General features: G+C 43.3%; 1 protein-coding gene across 1 annotated transcript in view; it reads right to left on the bottom strand.

The window, feature by feature from the left end:
- The window catches only part of LOC124012246, a 93,805-nt gene that overhangs the window by 44,464 nt on the left and 25,471 nt on the right, over nt 1–23,870 (bottom strand). The window contains exon 31 of the mRNA XM_046325720.1: nt 76–209. Coding sequence (XP_046181676.1) covers nt 76–209 — 134 coding nt within the window. The remainder of the gene's footprint in view (nt 1–75; nt 210–23,870) is intronic.

The following is a 23,870-nucleotide window of genomic DNA, read 5'->3' on the forward strand; positions in this document are numbered from 1 at the left end:
GTATAATGTGCACACATGTACTGGAAAATTACTAGTTATGTGGTACTCCATATGATCTAAGTGATGGTTCCTTACCAGGTAGGAAAGTCGATGGCAGTCTGTGGTTACATGGACGATGATGGCGTTCTGGAAGACTTTACACCCACACACCTGGCAGAGGTAGAGGGGGGGCTGGCCGTGACTGTGGCACTCGATGAGTGCACTCAGACCTGGGGGTGAAGGGAGAACTAACAGCGTCACCACAAGGCTTATAGATTTCATATTTCTCAGGGCTTTAACCATAACGTCTAGCTCTGGGAAGAAGGTACAGGACAATCTGTAGGACAACACCTTTATAGTCAACTCTGAATCTCAAAGGACAGTCCAGACCAAACAGTATCAGCTAATGAGACAAGGCAAGACAAAAACCACAACTTTACCAAAATATCAGGTTGGAGAGATCAAAATGTACCATCGTACAGTTGTTTTTATTTGGTAATCAGGCTGACTAGCATATATTACTTTTGTGGATGTATGCACGTAACATAACTGGCATCGTAGCATCTTTCAACAGACTGTGGGATGCAACCACTAACAAGGAACATTGTTCCGGTCTGCAGATTTTGTCACAACTTTCGTCAACTTCGGATGGATAAATCACAATTTCATAGGTGATCGATCTTTAGAATTTCAGAAGGTGAGGGGACATTTGGCCAATAGACTTGCCCGTAACTTGCAAAGAAAATTGTTCTAGTATCTATTCTAAGCAAGTATGTAAGAGTTACTATTATTATTTTTTTGTGTAATTTGTTTAGCCCCCTTTTCTCCTCAATTTTGTGACTACGATCATCTTATTGCTGCAACTCCCAAACAGGATAGGGACAGGCAAAGGTCGAGTCATGCGTCCTCCGAAACATGACCTGCAAAACTGTTGTTCTTAACACCTGCTTGCTTAACCTGTAAGCCAGCTGCACCAATGTGTTTGTGGAAACACCATTCAACTGGAGCCCGAAGTCAGCCTGCAGGCGCCCGGCCCCCAACAAGGAGTCGCTATAGCGCAATGAGCTAAGTAAACCCCCACGGCCAAACCATCCCCTAACCCGGACGACACTGGGCCAATTGTGCACCACCCTATGGGACTCCCGGTCACGGCCGGTAATGACACAGCCTGGGATCGGGGAAAAAGATTATTGGATATGCTTAAAAATTACAGTATGTTAAAACTCCTTTTGGCTTTCAATGTAGTAGAATTTGCAGCACACTTTTGAAGAAGAGAAGCATCTTTTCAGACCCACAGGTGATTGACAACAGCTGATATTAGATAAAAGGACAGGCTGTACCAAAATGAACTAGTGAGAAACAACGCAATTGCGAATTATATGATGCATTCTCAGTATGGATAAGCCTAGTGTGTTGACATTTGTTGCTTATAACAAATTAAGGTCATATAAACAATACTGCTAATTATTCATGACAATGGATTCAGATATTGCTCCTACAGCATATCCCATTTGTTTTTATATTTCCCTTTGTCTTAATTACCCACCCTAACTCATCAAGTTTGCTAACTAAACACTAAAAGGTCTGAAAATTGTTACTTATCTTATGCTTTACTTTAAATTGGTAATAACTTAATACCTAAAAAAAGATGCTGCTTAAGAGACTCCATGTGTTAGGCTGGCACATGCAGTAACTGTGTAATGATAGGGCATGGAGAAATGGGGAGGTTAGGGAGGGGGTTTACAGGGACGGTTTTCTGGGTGGGAACGACCAATGGGTGAGTTTCCCTGTGGGTCCTGCTTTTTGTTACACATCCATGGGCTTATCAACACTAAAGATAATATAATTATTATTAATATAACATTTCTTTCTGAAAAACAATGGCAACACTAGCTGTTCATGTTCCAGCTGTCGTGACATCCGAGCAATACTTCCGGCGCCGACAGAGATGGCCGCCTCGCTTCGCGTTCCTAGGAAACTATGCAGTTTTTACATTTTTTAAAAGTGTTATTTCTTACATTAGTACCCCAGGTCATCTTAGGTTTCATTACATACAGTCGAGAAGAACTACTGAATATAGGATCAGCGTCAACTCACCATCAGTACGACCAAGAATATGATTTTCGCGACGCGGATCCTGTGTTCTGCCTTACAAACAGGACAACGGAATGGATCCCATGTGGTGAGCCAAAAAAAACGACTCCGTAAAAGAGGGAAACGAGGCGGTCTTCTGGTCAGACTCCAGAGACGGGCACATCGTGCACCACTTCCTGGCATTCTTCTCGCCAATGTCCAGTCTCTTGACAACAAGGTTGATGAAATCCGAGCAAGGGTAGCATTCCAGAGGGACATCAGAGACTGTAACGTTCTTTGCTTCACGGAAACATGGCTCACTGGAGAGACGCTATCGGAGGCGGTGCAGCCAGCGGGCTTCTCCACGCATCGCGACGACAGAAACAAACATCTTTCTGGTAAGAAGAGGGGCGGGGGCGTATGCCTTATGGCTAACAAGACATGGTGTGATGGAAGAAACATACAGGAACTCAAATCCTTCTGTTCATCTGATTTAGAATTCCTCACAATCAAATGTCGACCACATTATCTACCAAGAGAATTCTATTCGATTATAATCAGAGCCGTATATATCCCCCCCCAAGCAGACACATCGATGGCTCTGAACGAACTTTATTTGACTCTTTGCAAACTGGAATCCATTTATCCGGAGGCTGCATTCATTGTAGCTGGGGATTTTAACAAGGCTAATCTGAAAACAAGACTCCCTAAATTTTATCAGCATGTCGATTGCGCAACCAGGGGTGGAAAAACCTTGGATCATTGTTACTCTAACTTCCGCGACGCATATAAGGCCCTGCCCCGCCCTCCTTTCGGAAAAGCTGACCACGACTCCATTTTGTTGATCCCTGCCTACAGACAGAAACTAAAAAAAAGAAGCTCCCACGCTGAGGTCTGTCCAACGCTGGTCCGACCAAGCTGACTCCACACTCAAGACTGCTTCCATCACGTGGACTGGCATATGTTTCGTATTGCGTCAGATAACAACACTGACGAATACGCTGATTCGGTGTGCGAGTTCATTAGAACGTGCGTTGAAGATGTTGTTCCCATAGCAATGATTAAAACATTCCCTAACCAGAAACTGTGGATTGATGGCAGCATTCGCGTGAAACTGAAAGCGCGAACCACTGCTTTTAATCAGGGCAAGGTGACTGGTAACATGACCGAATACAAACAGTGCAGCTATTCCCTCCGCAAGGCTATCAAACAAGCAAACCGTCAGTATAGAGACAAAGTAGAATTTCAATTCAATGGCTCAGACACAAGAGGTATGTGGCAGGGTCTACAGTCAATCACGGACTACAAGAAGAAAACCAGCCCAGTCACGGACCAGGATGTCTTGCTCCCAGGCAGACTAAATAACTTTTTTGCCCGCTTTGAGGACAATACAGTGCCACTGACACGGCCTGCAACGAAAACATGCGGACTCTCCTTCACTGCAGCCGAGGTGAGTAAGACATTTAAACGTGTTAACTCTCGCAAGGCTGCAGGCCCAGACGGCATCCCCAGCCGCGCCCTCAGAGCATGCGCAGACCAGCTGGCCGGTGTTTTTACGGACATATTCAATCAATCCCTATACCAGTCTGCTGTTCCCACATGCTTCAAGAGGGCCACCATTGTTCCTGTTCCCAAGAAAGCTAAGGTAACTGAGCTAAACGACTACCGCCCCGTAGCACTCACTTCCGTCATCATGAAGTGCTTTGAGAGACTAGTCAAGGACCATATCACCTCCACCCTACCTGACACCCTAGACCCACTCCAATTTTCTTACCGCCCAAATAGGTCCACAGACGATGCAATCTCAACCACACTGCACACTGCCCTAACCCATCTGGACAAGAGGAATACCTATGTGAGAATGCTGTTCATCGACTACAGCTCGGCATTCAACACCATAGTACCCTCCAAGCTCGTCATCAAGCTCGAGACCCTGGGTCTCGACCCCGCCCTGTGCAACTGGGTACTGGACTTCCTGACGGGCCGCCCCCAGGTGGTGAGGGTAGGCAACAACATCTCCACCCCGCTGATCCTCAACACTGGGGCCCCACAAGGGTGCGTTCTGAACCCTCTCCTGTACTCCCTGTTCACCCACGACTGCGTAGCCACGCACGCCTCCAACTCAATCATCAAGTTTGCGGACGACACAACAGTGGTAGGCTTGATTACCAACAACGACGAGACGGCCTACAGGGAGGAGGTGAGGGCCCTCGGAGTGTGGTGTCAGGAAAATAACCTCACACTCAACGTCAACAAAACTAAGGAGATGATTGTGGACTTCAGGAAACAGCAGAGGGAACACCCCCCTATCCACATCGATGGAACAGTAGTGGAGAGGGTAGCAAGTTTTAAGTTCCTCGGCATACACATCACAGACAAACTGAATTGGTCCACTCACACAGACAGCATCGTGAAGAAGGCGCAGCAGCGCCTCTTCAACCTCAGGAGGCTGAAGAAATTCGGCTTGTCACCAAAAGCACTCACAAACTTCTACAGATGCACAATCGAGAGCAGCCTGGCGGGCTGTATCACCGCCTGGTACGGCACCTGCTCCGCCCACAACCGTAAGGCTCTCCAGAGGGTAGTGAGGTCTGCCCTACGCATCCCCGTGGGCACACTGCCTGCCCTCCAGGACACCTACACCACCCGATGTTACAGGAAGGCCATAAAGATCATCAAGGACAACAACCACCCGAGCCACTGCCTGTTCACCCCGCTATCATCCAGAAGGCGAGGTCAGTACAGGTGCATCAAAGCTGGGACCGAGAGACTGAAAAACAGCTTCTATCTCAAGGCCATCAGACTATTAAACAGCCACCACTAACATTGAGTGGCTGCTGCCAACACACTGACACTGACTCAACTCCAGCCACTTTATTAATAGGAATTGATGGGAAATGATGTAAAATATACCACTAGCCACTTTAAACAATGCTACCTAATATAATGTTACATACCCTACATTATTCATCTCATATGCATACGTATATACTGTACTCTATATCATCTACTGCATCCTTATGTAATACATGTATCACTAGCCACTTTAACTATGCCACTTTGTTTACATACTCATCTCATATGTATATACTGTACTCGATACCATCTACTGTATCTTGCCTATGCTGCTCTGTACCATCACTCATTCATATATCTTTATGTACATATTCTTTATCCCCTTACACTGTGTATAAGACGGTAGTTTTGGAATTGTTAGATTACTTGTTGGTTATTACTGCATTGTCGGAACTAGAAGCACAAGCATTTCGCTACACTCGCATTAACATCTGCTAACCATGCGTATGTGACAATTTATTTTTATTTTTATTTGATTTGAGAAACCATATTGATATAGCAATGCTCCAAAAACACACATGCTCCATTAGGACACACATAGAAAGCAGAACCATTTGTACAAAATTACTGCTTTTTCATCAGCCCCAAACAAAACTGATTGTGTAATCATAATGATGAATAAGAAGCGTTAAGGCGAAGACCAAGAAAGCAGAAACTCTACTCTACTGTGTATGCTCCAAATTCATATGATCCTATGTATTTTCATTCTCTGAACAGCATAATGTTATAATTAACTGTATTCCATCTGGATATTGGGACAGACATGAATGCCATTTTGAACATGCGGGACAAAATTAATAAATTACAACCTCATTGCTTTTGGATTATGTGCTCACCAGGCATCAAACAAGTACACTTTCTACTCAAATAGGCTTAAAACATTCTCCTGAATAGATTTTATATTATCTACATCTCTATTTTCTCAAATTAAAAAAATAGAAATTCGACATATGAACTTTTCCGATCACCACGCCTACTACTACCAATTACAAAATGTCAGAATTTTCTAAAAGAGCCACAGGATTGCGTTTCAACGTTTAAATTTCTACAAAATCCTACATTCTGTGATCAATTTGAAATTGAACTAAATACATTTATAATGATCAATACAAATTCAGTCGATGAGCCCCAGATTCATATGGGATGCCACCAAAGGTTTTATAAAAAATAATGCAACTGCATTTGCATCTGGGTTGAATAAATCACGATTAAAAAGAAAATAATCAGAATTGGAATTCTTAACTGCGTTAGAGCATTCTCAACAAACACTTTTTTCATACCAGGTAGCTATTAGCACACACATTCCTGGGTCGCTCCTCTTTTCAGTTCTCTGCAGCTAGCGACTGGAACGAGTTGCAACAAACACTCAAACTGGACAGTTTTATCCTAATCTCTTCATTCAAACACTTAACCACTCCTTTATTGGGGGTGTCTTGCTAATTGCCTACAATTTCAACCTGTTGTCTATTCCATTTGCACAACAGCATGTGACATTTATTGTCAATCAGTGTTGCTTCCTAAGTGGACAGTTTGATTTCACAGAAGTGTGATTGGCTTGGAGTTATTGTGTTGTTTAAGTGTCCCCTTTATTTTGTTGAGCAGTGTATATATCAAGTGTCAAGTGTCTGTGGGGTCATATTGCACTTCCTAAGACTTCCAATAGATGTCAACAGTCTTTAGAACCTTGTTTCAGGATTCTACTGAGAAGTGGGAGAGAATGAGAGCTGATTGAGTCATGGGTCTGCCAAAACGCCATGTGCTCAGTCCAGCGCGCGCTAGTGAGAGTTAGCACCGTTCCCTTTCATTTCTTAAGACAAAGGAATTCTCCAGTTGAAACATTAGGATGTTTTTATCATAAATCTTCAATAAAGATTGATTATATACATCGTTTGACATGATTCTACGAACTGTAATATAACTTTTTTGACTTTGTCTGGACCTAGTGCCTGCGCATTTGGATTACTGTACTAAAGGCACGACCAAAAAGGAGGTATTTGGACATAAATGATGGACTTTATCAAACAAAAAACTAACATTTATTGTGAAACTGGGATTCCTGGGAGTGCATTCTGACGAAGATCAAATGCAAGTGACTATTTATAATGCTATTTCTGACTTTTATTGACTCCGTAACATGGCGGGTATCTTAGGAACCAAGATGGCATAGCAGTTCAGATGTCTTTTGTCCTCGTCTTGTCCTGTATGTATATATATATATATATATATTTATAACTTTTATATATATATATATATATATATATATATATATATATATATATATATATATTTACAACTTTTTCACGTACATTTTATTTTTATTTTCCATCAACTCATCTTCAAAACACTCTCCTGCAACCCGCCTCACTAATTTATATTTATAAAGAAGTATTATTTACCTCAAATCTGTAATCCTCCAAGAAGCTAGCCAGAAACTAGCCATAAGCTAGCTAGGAGCTAGCTAGAAGCTAGCCCAGATGCTAATCCAGAAGCTAATCAGAAGCTAGCCCAGATGCTAATCCAGAAGCTAATCAGAAGCTAGTTCAGAAGCTAGTTCGCTTCTTTACTGGCAAATCGTTAGTATTCAGCTAACCACGGTTTGTGGTCATCAGCTATCCTTTAGCTCAAAAATCTATCGCCAGTTTTGTACGGCGCAGCGCGGCTCGGAACGGAACATACCGGACCAATTTTTCTCTCCATGTCCCTGGATTTCAACTGCTCTCTGGACATTCATACCCGGATCTCACAGCTAGCTAGCTGCTATCCGTGTGACTATCGGCTTTCGTCGATTCCGGAGCAAACATCAATTATTCCGGAGCTAGCCAGCTCCGTCAATCACTCCTGAGTTCCATCAATCACTCCGGGGCTGCAGTCACCTATCCGGACCAGTTTTACTGCCTACGCGGAGCCCCACCGGGCCTTCACAACTGGACTGCCGACGTTATCTACCCGAAGGAGATCCGGCTGGCTCCTCCGTCGCGACGTTACCTGAATGCCCATCTGCGGCCTGCTAACCGTTAGCTGTCTTACCGGCTGCTATCTGAATAGACAATCGGACAATTAATTTATTTTTATTATTATTATGTTTTCTTCTTGGGCCTCTATAACTATATCTATTGTTTTTATTTTTGTTGTTGTGTGATTTGGATTAATCCCCTCTACCACACGGAACCCCACTAATCTACTGACGGAACGCAAGAGGTGGCTAACAACAGACCTCCATCCTATGCTAGCTTGCTACCGATGGCCTGGCTAGCTGTCTAAATCGCAGTGACCCCCCAACCAACCTCTCCACTCACTGGACCCTTTTGATCACTCGACTAAGTATGCCTCTCCTTAATGTCAATATGTCTTGTCCATTGCTGTTCTGGTTAGTGTTTGTCTTATTTCACTGTAGAGCCTCTAGTCCTGCTCACTATACCTTATCCAACCTATTAGTTCCACCACCCACACATGCAATGACATCTCCTGGTTTCAATGATGTTTCTAGAGACAATATCTCTCTCTTCATCACTCAATACCTAGGTTTACCTCCACTGTATTCACATCCTACCATACCTTTGTCTGTACATTATACCTTGATGCTATTTTATCGCCCCCAGAAACCTCCTTTCACTCTCTGTTCCAGACGTTCTAGACGACCAATTCTTATTGCTTTTAGCCGCACCCTTATTCTACTCCTCCTATGTTCCTCTGACGACGTAGAGACGAATCCAGGCCCTGCAGTTCCTAGCTCCACTCCTATTCCCCAGGCGCTCTCTTTTGACAACTTCTGTAACCGTAATAGCCTTGGTTTCATGCATGTTAACATTAGAAGCCTCCTCCCTAATTTTGTTCTATTCACTGCTTTAGCACACTCTGCCAACCCGGATGTTCTAGCTGTGTCTGAATCCTGGCTTAGGAAGACCACCAAAAATTCAGAAATTTGAATTCCAAACTACAACATTTTCAGATAAGATAGAACTGCCAAAGGGGATGGTGTTGCAATCTACTGCAAAGATAGCCTGCAGAGTTCTGTCCTACTATCCAGGTCTGTACCCAAACAATTTGAACTTCTACTTTTAAAAATCCACCTCTCTAAAAACAAGTCTCTCACCGTTGCCGCTTGCTATAGACCACCCTCTGCCCCCAGCTGTGCTCTGGACACCATATGTGAACTGATTGCCCCCCATCTATCTTCAGAGCTTGTGCTGCTAGGCGACCTAAACTGGAACATGCTTAACACCCCAGCCATCCTACAATCTAAACTTGATGCCCTCAATCTCAAACAAATTATCAATGAACCTACCAGGTACCTCCCCAAAGCCTTAAACACGGGCACCCTCATAGATATCATCCTAACCAATTTCCCCTCCAAATACACCTCTGCTGTCTTCAACCAAGATCTCAGCGATCACTGCATCATTGCCTGCATCCGTAATGTGTCAGCGGTCAAATGACCTCCACTCATCACTGTAAAACGCTCCCTGAAACATTTCAGCGAGCAGGCCTTTCTAATCGACCTGGCCGGGATATCCTGGAAGGATATTGATCTCATCCCGTCAATAGAGGATGCCTGGATATTTTTTTTAAATGCCTTCCTAACAATCTTAAATAAACATGCCCCATTCAAGAAATTTAGAACCAGGAACAGATATAGCCCTTGGTTCTCCCCAGACCTGACTGCCCTTAACCAACACAAAAACATCCTATGGCGTTCTGCATTAGCATCGAACAGCCCCCGTGATATGCAGCTGTTCAGGGAAGCTAGAAACCATTATACACAGGCAGTTAGAAAAGCCAAGGCTAGCTTTTTCAAGCAGAAATTTGCTTCCTGCAACACTAACTCAAAAAAGTTCTGGGACACTGTAAAGTCCATGGAGAATAAGAACACCTCCTCCCAGCTGCCCACTGCACTGAAGATAGGGAACACTGTCACCACTGATAAATCCACCATAATTGAGAATTTCAATAAGCATTTTTCTACGGCTGGCCATGCTTTCCACCTGGCTACTCCTACCCCGGTCAACAGCACTGAACCCCCAACAGCAACTCGCCCAAGCCTTCCCCATTTCTCCTTCTCTCAAATCCATTCAGCTGATGTTCTGAAAGAGCTGCAAAATCTGGACCTCTACAAATCAGCCGGGCTAGACAATCTGGACCCTTTCTTTCTAAAATTATCTGACGAAATTGTTGCCACCCCTATTACTAGCCTGTTCAACTTCTCTTTCGTGTCGACTGAGATTCCCAAAGATTGGAAAGCAGCTGCGGTCATCCCCCTCTTCAAAGGGGGGGACACTCTTGACCCAAGCTGCTACAGACCTATATCTATCCTACCATGCCTTTCTAAGGTCTTCGAAAGCCAAGTCAACAAACAGATCACCGACCATTTCGAATCTCACCATACCTTCTCTGCTATGCAATCTGGTTTCAGAGCTGGTCATGGGTGCACCTCAGCAACGCTCAAGGTCCTAAACGATATCTTAACCGCCATCGATAAGAAACATTACTGTGCAGCCGTATTCATTGATCTGGCCAAGGCTTTCGACTCTGTCAATCACCACATTCTTATCGGCAGACTCGACAGCCTTGGTTTCTCAAATGATTGCCTCGCCTGGTTCACCAACTACTTCTCTGACAGAGTTCAGTGTGTCAAATCGGAGGGTCTGCTGTCCGGACCTCTGGCAGTCTCTATGGGGGTGCCACAGGGTTCAATTCTTGGACCGACTCTCTTCTCTGTATACATCAATGAGGTCGCTTTTGCTGCTGGTGAGTCTCTGATCCACCTCTACGCAGACGACACCATTCTGTATACTTCCGGCCCTTCTTTGGACACTGTGTTAACAACCCTCCAGGCAAGCTTCAATGCCACACAACTCTTTTCTGTGGCCTCCAATTGCTCTTAAATACAAGTAAAACTAAATGCATGCTCTTCAACCGATCGCTACCTGCACCTACCCGCCTGTCCAACATCAATACTCTGGACGGCTCCGACTTAGAATACGTGGACAACTACAAATACTTAGGTGTCTGGTTAGACTGTAAACTCTCCTTCCAGACCCATATCAAACATCTCCAATCCCCAAAGTTAAATCTAGAATTGGCTTCCTATTTCGCAACAAAGCATCCTTCACTCATGCTGCCAAACATACCCTTGTAAAACTGACCATCGAACCAATCCTCGACTTTGGCGATGTCATTTACAAAATAGCCTCCAATACCCTACTCAACAAATTGGATGCAGTATATCACAGTGCAATCCGTTTTGTCACCAAAGCCCCATATACACTACCCACCATTGCGACCTGTACGCTCTCGTCGCCAAACCCACTGGCTCCATGTCATCTACAAGACCCTGCTAGGTAAAGTCCCCCCTTATCTCAGCTCGCTGGTCACCATAGCATCTCCCACCTGTAGCACACGCTCCAGCAGGTATATCTCTCGTCACCCCCAAAACCAATTCTTTCTTTGGCCGCCTCTCCTTCCAGTTCTCTGCTGCCAATGACTGGAATGAACTACAAAAATCTCTGAAACTGGAAACACTTATCTCCCTCACTAGCTTTAAGCACCAACTGTCAGAGCAGCTCACAGATTACTGCACCTGTACATAGCCCACCTATAATTTAGCCCAAACAACTACCTCTTTCCCAACTGTATTTGATTTATTTATTTTTCTCCTTTGCACCCCATTATTTTTATTTCTACTTTGCACATTCTTCCATTGCAAAACTACCATTCCAGTGTTTTATTTTCTATATTGTATTTACTTTGCCACCGTGGCCTTTTTTGCCTTTACCTCCCTTCTCACCTCATTTGCTCACATTGTATATGGACATGTTTATACTGTATTATTGACTGTATGTTTGTTTTACTCCATGTGTAACTCTGTGTCGTTGTATCTGTCAAACTGCTTTGCTTTATCTTGGCCAGGTCGCAATTGTAAATGAGAACTTGTTCTCAATTTGCCTACCTGGTTAAATAAAGGTGAAATAAATAAAATTAAATAAAATTGTTTTTTGGTGTCAGAGTGCTGTACTCCGATTATTCCATGGTGTGTTTTTTCCGTAAAGCCTTTTTGAAATCTGACACAGCAGTTGCATTAAGGAGAAGTATATCTTTAATTCCATGCATAACAGTTGTATTTTCATCAACATTTTTGATGAGTATTTCTGTAAATTGACGTAGCTCTCTGCACTTTCACCAGATGTTTTGGAGGAAAAACATAACGCGCCAATGTAAACAGAGATTTTTGGATATAAATATGAACTTTATCGAACAAAACATACATGTATTGTGTAACATGAAGTCCTATGAGTGCCATCTGATGAAGATCAAAGGTTAATGATTAATTCTCTCTCTATTTCTGCTTTTTGTGACTTTTTGTGACTGGAAAAATGGCTGTGTTTATTTGTGACTAGGTACTGACCTAACATAATCGCATGGTATGCTTTTGTCGTAAAGCCTTTTTGGAATCGGACACTGGGGTGGGATTAACAACAAGCGTATCTTTAAAATGGTGTATAATACATGCATGTTTGAGGAATTTTAATTATGAGATTTCTTTTCGAATTTGGCACCCTGCACTTTCACTGGATGTAGGTCAGGTGGGACGTTAGTATCCCACGTACCCTAGAGAGGTTAACAATGATAGCGCCTTGAATATCTCAATTAATTAGAAACAATTACACCTAATTTAATCAGAGACTATCAAAAATGTTAGCTCTTAGATGGCAATTACTTCACTCTCTTCCAATTCACCTGCGGATACAGTTACTATTCAAAGTGATAAAGTTAGAATCAAATCGACAGCGATAATGAATGGTACTAGCGAAGGAGCAATGGAGGCCTGGACAAATACACTTGACTTTGTAAAGAAATAATCTCAGCGAAAGCCCAACTCATACCAATAAACAACCTATAAAGCCCAACACATGCATACAAATCATATACAGTGCATTCAGAAAGTATTCACACTCCTTGACTTTGTCCACATTGTAGTGTCACAGCCTGAAATTAAAATGTGTTAAATTGAGATGTTTTTGTCACTGGCCTACACACAATAATACCCCATAATGTCCAAGTGGAATTATGTTTTGGGAAAAAATTGTAATTAATAAAAAACTGAAAAGCTGAAATGTACTGAGTCAAGAATTATTCAACCTCTTTGTTAAGCCTAAATAAACAAGTCACAGTTGTTAATCAAGTTACACGGACTCACTGTGTGCAATAGTGTTTAACATGATTTTGTACACAAACATGATCTCTGTACCCCACGCAATTATCTATCTGCAAGGTCCCGCAGTTGAGCAGTGAATTTCGAACACAATCACAAAGACCAGGGAGGTTTTCCAATGGATGCCAGGAGAATGCTACCTGCCCTAAAGCATAGTGACAACTGTAAAGTTTGGTGGAGGAGGAATAATGGGTCGGGTAGGCCCCTTAGTGCCAGTGAAGGGAAATCTAAACGCTACAGCATACAATGACATTCTAGACGATTCTGTGCTTCCAACTTTGTGGCAACAGTTTGAGGAAGGCCCTTTCCTGTTTCAGCATGACAATGCCCACGTGCACAAGTCGAGGTTCATACATAAATGGTTTGTCGAGAACGGTGTGGAAGAACTTGACTGGCCTGCACAGAGCGCTGACCACAACCCCATCGAACACATTTGGGATGAATTGGAACGCTGACCACGAGCCAAGCCTAAATGGATGGGGTTGGGGGAATGGGATGGGAGGTTGTGGGTGGAGGTACACTCACTTTCATTTATTTTCCTTTACATACTACATTTTATATATATTTTTTTACTCTGTAATATGATCACAATGATCAATACTTTGTATTCATGTACCTTTTCTGTTTGTTATGTTTGTTACTTTTGAGTGGAAGCTCACAGGTGAATATAAACTAAATCGGAAATTATATGATTTTCTATATTGTACCTGTAATCCACCACATTATATTTTTTCAAGATCCCCCAAAAAGTGATCACAAAACCCCCCATGCCATGTCAAGATTATTTCTGCCCTGGACTAGGAGTATCTCTATACACTCAGAAAATTTGTGCAGTTTTCATACAGGTTAATATAAAAACATTCATCCACACAATATCAATTGCATACATCACATTCACACACTACAATGCTTTTGACTTGACAACGTTCTGTATTTGATTGCCTTGTTAGATTACAGATATGATCCCAATAACACTATGCCAATAAAGTATCTAAAAGAGACAACACACAGGTTGCATCAGGCAGAGTCAAACTAAGGTGATCCCTGGTTAAGGTCTGTAACTCTGCATGTTGACATCATCCTTCCCATCTGTTTTCTTATGTTTCGCTCTTCTCTCGTCAGGATCTCTTCATCTGCTCAGGTCGGAAGAGGACTTCATGCGAGTAGATCCTTCACTGACGTCAACATTACCACTGCTTCTTCTACCCATTTCAGCAGGATATTCCTCTAGTCTGCTGTAGCCTCGGAAACCCAGGCTCCTAACAGTATTTGAGTGCCTGGGGAAGTAACGCCTCAGAGAAAATAGTCTACAAGGTGGCATTTGTTAAAGTCTAGATGGAAACTAGTGAATGGTTGAGCCTATTAACATGAGAAGGGTCGCAGCTGAGGTTAAGAAAAGGGAAGACTAAAACAAAGGTAAGTTCAACTAGATAGTTGAAAAATGTATCAAAACTGTCAGGATAGCCAAACTGAAGAGGGAATTTTGGCTTTCCTTTGACCCTTGGTTATATTTTGCACAGGCTTACACAAAACAGGCTTACACAAACACGCATGCACGACTCCAACACCATCATTAAGTTTGCAGACGACAACAGTGGCAGGCCTGATCACTGACAACAATGACACAGCCTATAGGGAAGGGGTCAGAGACATGGCCGGGTGGTGCCAGAATAACAGCCTATCCCTCAACGTAACCAAGACTAAGGAGATGATTGTGGACTACAGGAAAAGGAAGACCGAGTACGCCCCCAATCTCATCGACGGGGCTGTAGTGGAGCAGGTTGAGAGCTTCAAGTTCCTTGTTGTCCACATCAACAACAAACTAGAATGGTCCAAACACACCAAGACAGTCGTGAAGAGGGCACGACAAAGCCTATTCCCCATCAGGAAACTAAAAAGATTTGGCATGGGTCCTGAGATCCTCAAAAAGGTTCTACAGCTGCAACATCAAGAGCATCCTGTCTGGTTGCATCACTGCCTGGTACGGCAATTGCTCGGCCTCTGACCGCAAGGCACTAGAGGGTAGTGCAGACATGGGCAAACTACGGCCCGTTAGGCTTTTTAATCCGGCCCGCTGAACTTGTCCAAATTATAGTAAAAACCTCCTTTTTCCCCCTTTCCCTGCAATGCCCACGTTTCGCCAATAGATGGCGCACTCAAAACACATTGACCGTTGTTGGAGTGGCGCGTATTTCTCTTTATTTCACTTTAATTTTCACTTCGTTTCACGTCACCATTAAGCCCTTCTGTGAAAATGAGCGGACCAAAGAGAAGGAAAGTGGACAGCGAATGCCGAGTGTTTAATAAGGAGTGGACAACAAAATACTTCTTCACTGAAGTCCGATCAACGGCTGTATGTCTGATATGCCAAGAAGCTGTTGCGGTTTTCAAAGAGTACAATATCAGCCGTCACTTTGCCACGAAGCATGCAAACTATGCTAGCAAGCAGTCAACACAAGAACGGGCGGCTACTGCTCAGAGGTTAACTGACCAACACCTCAGATCTGTCCTGAGAATTGCCACAACAAAACTAACTCCAGACTTTGATGCACTGGCAAAAAAGGGAGACCAACAACACTGTTCCCACTGAAATGGTGAGTTTTTCTGCTGTGTTATGAAAAAATGCATATGGAAAGTTTGGAAGTGCGTCTTTTAATTAAGAGCAATGCGCATTTACGCACAGCAGCGGTACAGTAGCTTAATTAACACGCCGCACATCGCTCTTAATTTAAATTTTCAGCTGCAGGTAGGACATTTAATACAGCCTATGTCTGTGTGCTTGGCAATGATACACGTGTACTGTTTGCGCGAAGGTGAGGGCGTCTGTGGCGAGTTTGTAGAGCGCGCGGTCAGGACAATCCATCCATGATCTTGCGGAGTTTAACACAAGTAGATATTATTGAGCTTGAGTATTTCGTTGTGTAATAATATGTTTTGAATGTTGAAAGTGATTCCATTTTTCAATAAATGTTGATTTCTTTAACTTTGCACCTTCGATTGAAACTTATTAAAAACAGACGCAATCTTGATAAATAACAGTGCGTATGTTATTTTAATCTATTTACATTTCCTCCTCCCAGTATCTGCGAAATAGTATGTAAATGCCATATCTTGCATATTCCTTGAGACAAATTTATTAACTGATAAGGGCTATTTTTCACATTTGAAAGACAGTTAATAAATTGGGTTGTAGTATGACTGTAAGTCGCTTTGGATAAAAGCGTCTGCTAAATGGCATATATTATTATTATTATTATTTAGTGTTCTTACTGTGCTATGAGGTTTGCACACACTACATTTAATGCTTTAGTATATCCGGCCCAAACACTCCCTCCAAATGCTCCTGGCCCGGCCCCTCTGTCAAATTTTAGAACCCATTGTGGCCGGCGAGTCAAAAAGTTTGCCCACCTCTAGGGTAGTGCGTACGGCCCAGTACATCACTGGGGCTAAGCTGCCTGCCATCCAGGACCTCTACACCAGGCGGTGTCAGAGGAAGGCCCAAAAACTTGTCAAAGACCCCAGCCACCCCAGTCAGACTTCTCTCTACTACCGCATGGCAAGCAGTACTGGAGTGCCAAGTCTAGGACAAAAAGGCTTCTCAACAGTTTTTACCCCCAAGCCATGAGACTCCTGAACAGGTAATCAAATGGCTACCCGGACTATTCGCATTGTGTCCCCACCCAACCCACCTTTTTACACTGCTGCTACTCTCTGTTTATCATATATGCAGTCACTTTAACTATACATTCATGTACATACTACCTCAATCAGCCTGACTAACTGGTGTCTGTATGTAGCCTCGCTACTGTTTATAGCCTGTGTTTTTACTGTTATTTTATTTCTCTACCTACCCATTATTCACCTAATACCTCACCTAGTACCGAAGCTATCCCTGAGGCCCACCTCCTGGCCTACTCAGCTGTTCACCCGGACCCCAATCATACACGGCTAGAGCCCAATACTCCACCGGATCCTTGCTGTAAGCTCTGGAACTTGGCACCGGATCACCGCTGCTACCGAGTGGCTAACGCCCCTGCCACGAAGCTAGCACCAGTTAGCCGTGAGCCAGACGCACCTCCCGGCTAGCAAACCAATTCTACAATACCTGTTTCGCCATCTGGCTTGGATCCTCTGTCGACACAGCGCCCCGTCGCACCACCACGACGACGAATACTCCATCCGCTGTGCCTTCAACCGGCCTCCGTTGGAGCGGATACTCCTACTAGCCTCAGGCTACTAACTTTAAACGCTGTGTTGCCCGCATGCTAGCATAGAGGCGGCTTCCCTGTTCAATCTACTGCTGCCCCCTGGACACTATGATCAATTGGCTACATAGCTGATGCCTGCTGGACTGTCCATTAATCACGATACTCCATTCTGTTTATTTAAAAAATAATAATAATAATAATTTTAAAAAACATCGGCCCTGGCTGCGAACTCAGGCTCTGTGTGTAGTTAACCCGACCCTCTCTGCCCAGTCATCAACATTTTACCTGCTGTTGTTGTGTTTGCTGATTAGCTGTTGTTGTCTCACCTGTTGTTTTAGCTAGCTCTCCCAATCAACACCTGCGATTACTTTATGCCTCGCTGTAGGCCTCTCTCAAATGTCAATATGCCTTGTATACGGTTGTTCAGGTTAGTTATCATTGTTTTAGTTTACAATGGAGCCTCTAGTTCCACTCTTCATACCTCTGATACCTCCTTTGTCCCACCTCCCACACATGCGGTGACCTCACCCATTATAACCAGCATGTCCAGAGATACAACCTCTCTTATCATCACCCGGTGCCTGGGCTTACCCCCGCTGTACCCGCACCCCACCGTACCCGTCTGCACATTATGCCTTGAATCTTTTCTACCCCGCCCAGAAATCTGCTCTTTTTATTCTTTGTCCCCAATGCTCTATGCGACCAGTTTTGAAAACCTTTAGCAGCACCCTCATCCTACTCCTCCTCTGTTCCTCAGGTGATGTGGAGGTAAACCCAGGCCCTGCATGTCCTCAGACACCCTCATTTGTTGACTTCTGTGATCGAAAAAGCCTTGGTTTCATGCATGTCAACATCAGAAGCCTCCTCCCTAAGTTTGTTTTACTCACTGCTTTAGCACACTCTGCAAACTCTGATGTCCTTGCAGTGTCTGAATCCTGGCTTAGGAAGGCCACCAAAAATTCTGAGATTTCCATACCAAACTATAACATTTTCCGTCAAGATAGAACTGCCAAAGGGGGAGGAGTTGCCCTGAAAGTCATGTCATACTTTCCAGGTCCATACCCAAACAGTTCGAACTTCTCATTTTAAAAATGAATCTCTCCAGAAATAAGTCTCTCACTGTTGCCGTATGCTACCGACCCCCCTCAGCTCCCAGCTGTGCCATGAACACCATTTGTGAATTGATCGCCCCCCATCTAGCTTCAGAGTTTGTTCTGTTAGGTGACCTAAACTGGGATATGCTTATTAACACCCTGGCAGTCCTACAATCTAAGCTAGATGCCCTCAATCTCACACAAATCATCAAGGAACCCACCAGGTACAACCCTAAATCCGTAAACATGGGCACCCTCATAGACATTATCCTGACCAACTTGCCCTCCAAATATACCTCCTCTGTCTTCAATCAGGATCTCAGCGATCACTGCCTCTTTGCCTGTACCCCTCATCACTGTCAAACGCTCCCTAGAATACTTCTGCGAGCAGGCCTTTCTAATTGACCTGGCCCGGGTATCCTGGAAGGATATTGACCTCATCCCGTCAGTTGAGGATGACTGGTCATTCTTTAAAAGTAACTTCCTCACCATCTTAGATAAGCATGCCCCGTTCAAAAAAATGCCGAACTAAGAACCGATATAGCCCTTGGTTCACTCCAGACCTGACTGCCCTCGACCAGCACATAAACATCCTGTGGCGGACTGCAATAGCATCGAATAGTCCCCGCGATATGCAACTGTTCAGGGAAGTCAGGAACCAATACACGCAGTCAGTCAGGAAAGCAAAAGGCTAGCCTTTTCAAGCAGAAATTTGCATCCTGTAGCTCTAACTCCCAAAAGTTCTGGGACACTGTAAAGTCCATGGAGAACAAGAGCACCTCCTCTCAGCTGCCCACTGCATTGAGGCTAGGTAACACTGTCACCACCGATAAATCCATGATAATCGAAAACTTCAAGCATTTCTCAACGACTGGCCATGCCTTCCTCCTGGCTACTCCAACCTTGGTGAACAGCTCCGCCCCGCCCGCAGCTACTCGCCCAAGCCTCCCCAGCTTCTCTTTTACCCAAATCCAGATAGCAGATGTTCTGAAAGAGCTGCAAAACCTGGACTCATACAAATCAGCTGGGCTTGACAATCTGGACCCTCTATCCGCCGCCATTGTCGCAACCCCTATTACCAGCCTGTTCAACCTCTTTTTCGTACCGTCTGAGATCCCTAAGGATTGGAAAGCTGCCGCGGTCATCCCCCTCTTCAAAGGGGGAGACGCCCTGGACCCAAACTGTTACAGACCTATATCCATCCTGCCCTGCCTATCTAAAGGTCTTCGAAAGCCAAGTTAATAAACAAATCACTGACCATCTCAAATACCACCGCACCTTCTCCTCTGTGCAATCCGGTTTCAGAGCTGGTCACGGGTGCACCTCAGCAACGCTCAAGGTACTAAACAATATCATAACCGCAATTGATAAAAGACCGTACTGTGCAGCAGTCTTCATCGACCTGGCCAAGGCTTTCGACTCTGTCAAGCACCATATTCTTATCGGCAGACTCAGTAGCCTCGGTTTTTCTAATGACTGCCTTGCCTGGTTCACCAACTACTTTTCAGATAGAGTTCAGTGTGTCAAATCGGAGGGCATGTTGTCCGGTCCTCTGGCAGTTTCTATGGGGGTACCACAGGGTTCAATTCTCGGGCCGACTATTTTCTCTGTATATATCAATGATGTTTCTCTTGCTGCGGGCGATTACCTGATCCACCTCTACGCAGACAACACCATTCTGTATACTTCTGGCCCTTCCTTTGACAGTGTGCCATCTAACCTCCAGACGAGCTTCAATGCCATACAACATTCCTTCCGTGGCCTCCAACTGCTCTTAAACGCTAGTAAAACCAAATGCATGCTTTTCAACCGTTCGCTGCACACACCCGCCCGCCCGACTAGCATCACCACCCTGGACGGTTCCGACTTAGAATATGTGGACATCTATAAATACCTAGGTGTCTGGCTAGACTGTAAACTCTCCTTCCAGACTCATATTAAACATCTCCAATCCATAATCCAATCCGCTTTCTATTTCGCAACAAAGCCTCCTTCACTCACGCCGCCAAACTTACCCTAGTAAAACTGACTATCCTACCGATCCTCAACTTCAGCGATGTAATCTAGAAAATAGCTTCCAATACTCTACTCAGCAAACTATATGCAGTTTATCATAGTGCCATTCGTTGTGTTACTAAAACACCTTATACCACCCACCACTGCGACCTGTATGCTCTAGTCGGCTGGCCCTCGCTACATATTCGTCGCCAGACCCACTGGCTCCAGGTCATCTATAAATCCATGCTAGGTAAAACTCCGCCTTATCTCAGTTCACTGGTCACGATAACACCCAAAGCCAACACCTCATTCGGCCGCCTTTCCTTCCAGTTCTCTGCTGCCTGTGACTGGAACGAATTGCAAAAATCGCTAAAGTTAGACTTATTTCCCTCACCAACTTTAAACATCTGCTATCTGAGCAGCTAACCGATCGCTGCAGCTGTACATAGTCTATCGGTAAATAGCCCACCCAATTTATCTACCTCATCCCCATACGGTTTCTATTCATTTACTTTTCTGCTCTTTTGCACACCAGTATCTCTACCTGCACATGATCATCTGATCATTTATCACTCCAGTGTTAATCTGCCAAATTGTAATTATTCGCTCCTATGGCCTATTTATTGCCTACCTCCTCATGCTTTTTGCACACAATGTATATAGACTTTTTTTCCCTAGTGTTATTGACTTGTTTATTGTTTACTCCATGTGTAACTCTGTTGTTGTCTGTTCACACTGCTATACTTTATCTTGGCCAGGTCGCAGTTGCAAATGAGAACTTGTTCTCAACTAGCCTACCTGGTTAAATAAAAGGTTCAATAAAAAAAAAGAGCTGCTGATAAAATTGTCATCCTAAAGGTCTGAGTATTCTTTGAGTCTGCCTGCCCTTCACAAGTGATGTGTTGCCACTATCAAACCAATCAACTGTTTTTTATTTTATTATTATTATTATTTTTTTTATGTGACTTGCATAAGATACAAAAATAATGCTTCATAATAGGGCTGCACGATTAATCATATTCTAGTCAAAATTGCGATACTGACATCTGCAATATCCAAATCACAAAAGTCTGCAAATCTGCAATATTTTGAAACTCCACTTTATATAGTTGACTTCATTTGCTCCTTGAGTTGTCCCCCTCGGCACACTGCTTCCCACAAACAAGCACCGCCCCGTCACTCAAGGAGCGCAAACTTGCAGTTCCAAGTTCGCTCTGCATGGTCATTGCATTGTCAATGCAACAGATGTTGGTATCAATGCTGCTTTCCACTTTGCTTCTTAAAACCTCTTAAGGCCACTGAGATGCTAGCGTCTCACTCTAGCCACTAGCCTTAGGAAATGCGTAGCGCCAAATTCATATAGTACTCGATAAAACTCAAACTTTCATTAAATCACACATGCAGGGTACTCAATTAAAGCTACACTCGTTGTGAATCGAGCCAACATGTCAGATTTTTTAAATGTTTTTCGGCGAAAGCATGAGAAGCTATTATCTGATAGCATGCACCCCCCCCCCCAAAATACCTGAAGGAGACGTAAACAAAAGAATTAGCGTAGCCGGCGCTACACAAAACGCAGAAATAAAATATAAAACATGCATTACCTTTGATGAGCTTCTTTGTTGGCACTCCAATATGTCCCATAAACATCACAATTGGTTCTTTTTTTCGATTAAATCCGTCCATGTATACCCAAAATGTCCATTTATATAGCCCGTCTGATCCAGAAAACAGCTTTCCAAAACAAGTCATTTTTTAAAATAAAAAATGTTGCCTATAAACTTTGACAAAATACTTCAAACTACTTTTGTAATCCAACTTTAGGTATTTGTAAACATTAATAATCGATCAAATTGATGACGGGCGATCTGTATTCAATAGCAGCAAGTCAAGAAATCATGGACAATTTTCTCTCTTTCAAAACTTTCCACCGTGTACCCTCTAACAGGAAGTGCCTATTCTTCATTTCACCAAAGATAAACTTCAACCCAATTCCCAAGACTGGCGACATCGTGTGGAAGCTGTAGGAACTGTAAACTGGGCGCTATCTAATTTCCCTTGCCATAGACAATACAGGGAACTGGCGGAGGGATTTTTTTTCCTTGGGGTTTTGCCTGCTACACACGTTCTGTTATAGTCAAACATGATTTAACCAGTTTTATAAACTTCAGAGTGTTTTCTATACACACATACTAATCATATGCATATACTATATTCCTGGCACGAGTAGCAGGACGTTGAATATTTGCACGCTTTTTATCAAAAAGTTGGGAAAAAAATGACCCTAACCTCTAAGAGGTTATTAAATGAATTAATATAAATCCACATACACTCTAATTACACTATTAGGCTAGTTTGTGCATCTTACCCTCTGCAAATATCTAGTTAGTCAGCATTTTATTTGCAAGTTGTGGCACAAGAGTAGTCGCAAATGGTAATTGCTAGTTAGCCAAATACCCCGAGCCAGAGGAAACATAGCTAAGCTAGCTAATACGGTCTGATTCCACTGGTGCTGTAGGCCTAGATCAGCATGTTTTTTGTAAGTCGCTCTGGATAAGAGCATCTGCTAAATGACTTAAATGTAAATGTAATGTTGTGCAACAGTATGCATGTTATTCATCAGAGAGAAATAGGCTAAACATGAATATGTTACATGGATCAGAGACAGTTGAGAACAATGTAACATCAATTGGAGTCTAATTAGGGTCCCCTGGGAAACACTAACTAACCGTTTGGCTCCTCCCCTGTCACAATAACTCCTCCCCGACTTAAAAAAAATGTGTTTTCATGCCAAACACAGTATTCAAAGTGCTTACTGCATTTCAACCAAAGAATTTGAATAATAATTATATTCCCATGATTCCAACAGTTCACCGAAGTGTTTTGACCTATATCACAAGTAAAATTGCAAATCACAATATTTGGTTAAAAAGAATAATATATTAGATTTGCCCAAATCGTACAAGGAACAATCAAGGAAATATAATTTATACTCAGAGCCATTAAAACATGAGTGCTGAATGCCACCACCTCTGTGAACGTTCAAACTATAAATACAAACATCAACTTTGCCAGACTTCCATTAGTCGAGTGAACGAGACAGGATTTTGGGAAGACTTGCCACGTCAGACTAAAGGCTTAAATGCTTCCCATCCGAACCAGGTCGGAACAGTTTGTGCATATATTACCACATGTTGTGACGTAGTCGGTTAGCCGTAAGGATTCTTCAATTAAAGTGTTTGTTCATGAACACTTTTCACTTGATAGATACTACACCAAACATCTTAGTTAGATGTAAAATTCACACGACTAAGATCATCGGACCTTCACATATCAGCAAACTCCATCCCATTCACAATAGTAAACAGGCAGTGTCTTCGCGCCTACACTAAGTGTGGTATTCAAACTTGAGGTCACCACACATTTTCACACAAGTCTCCATTGACCTCATTC

Source organism: Oncorhynchus gorbuscha, linkage group LG24 (genome assembly GCF_021184085.1).
Source record: "Oncorhynchus gorbuscha isolate QuinsamMale2020 ecotype Even-year linkage group LG24, OgorEven_v1.0, whole genome shotgun sequence".
In the NCBI taxonomy this organism is placed as follows: Eukaryota; Metazoa; Chordata; class Actinopteri; order Salmoniformes; family Salmonidae; genus Oncorhynchus; species Oncorhynchus gorbuscha.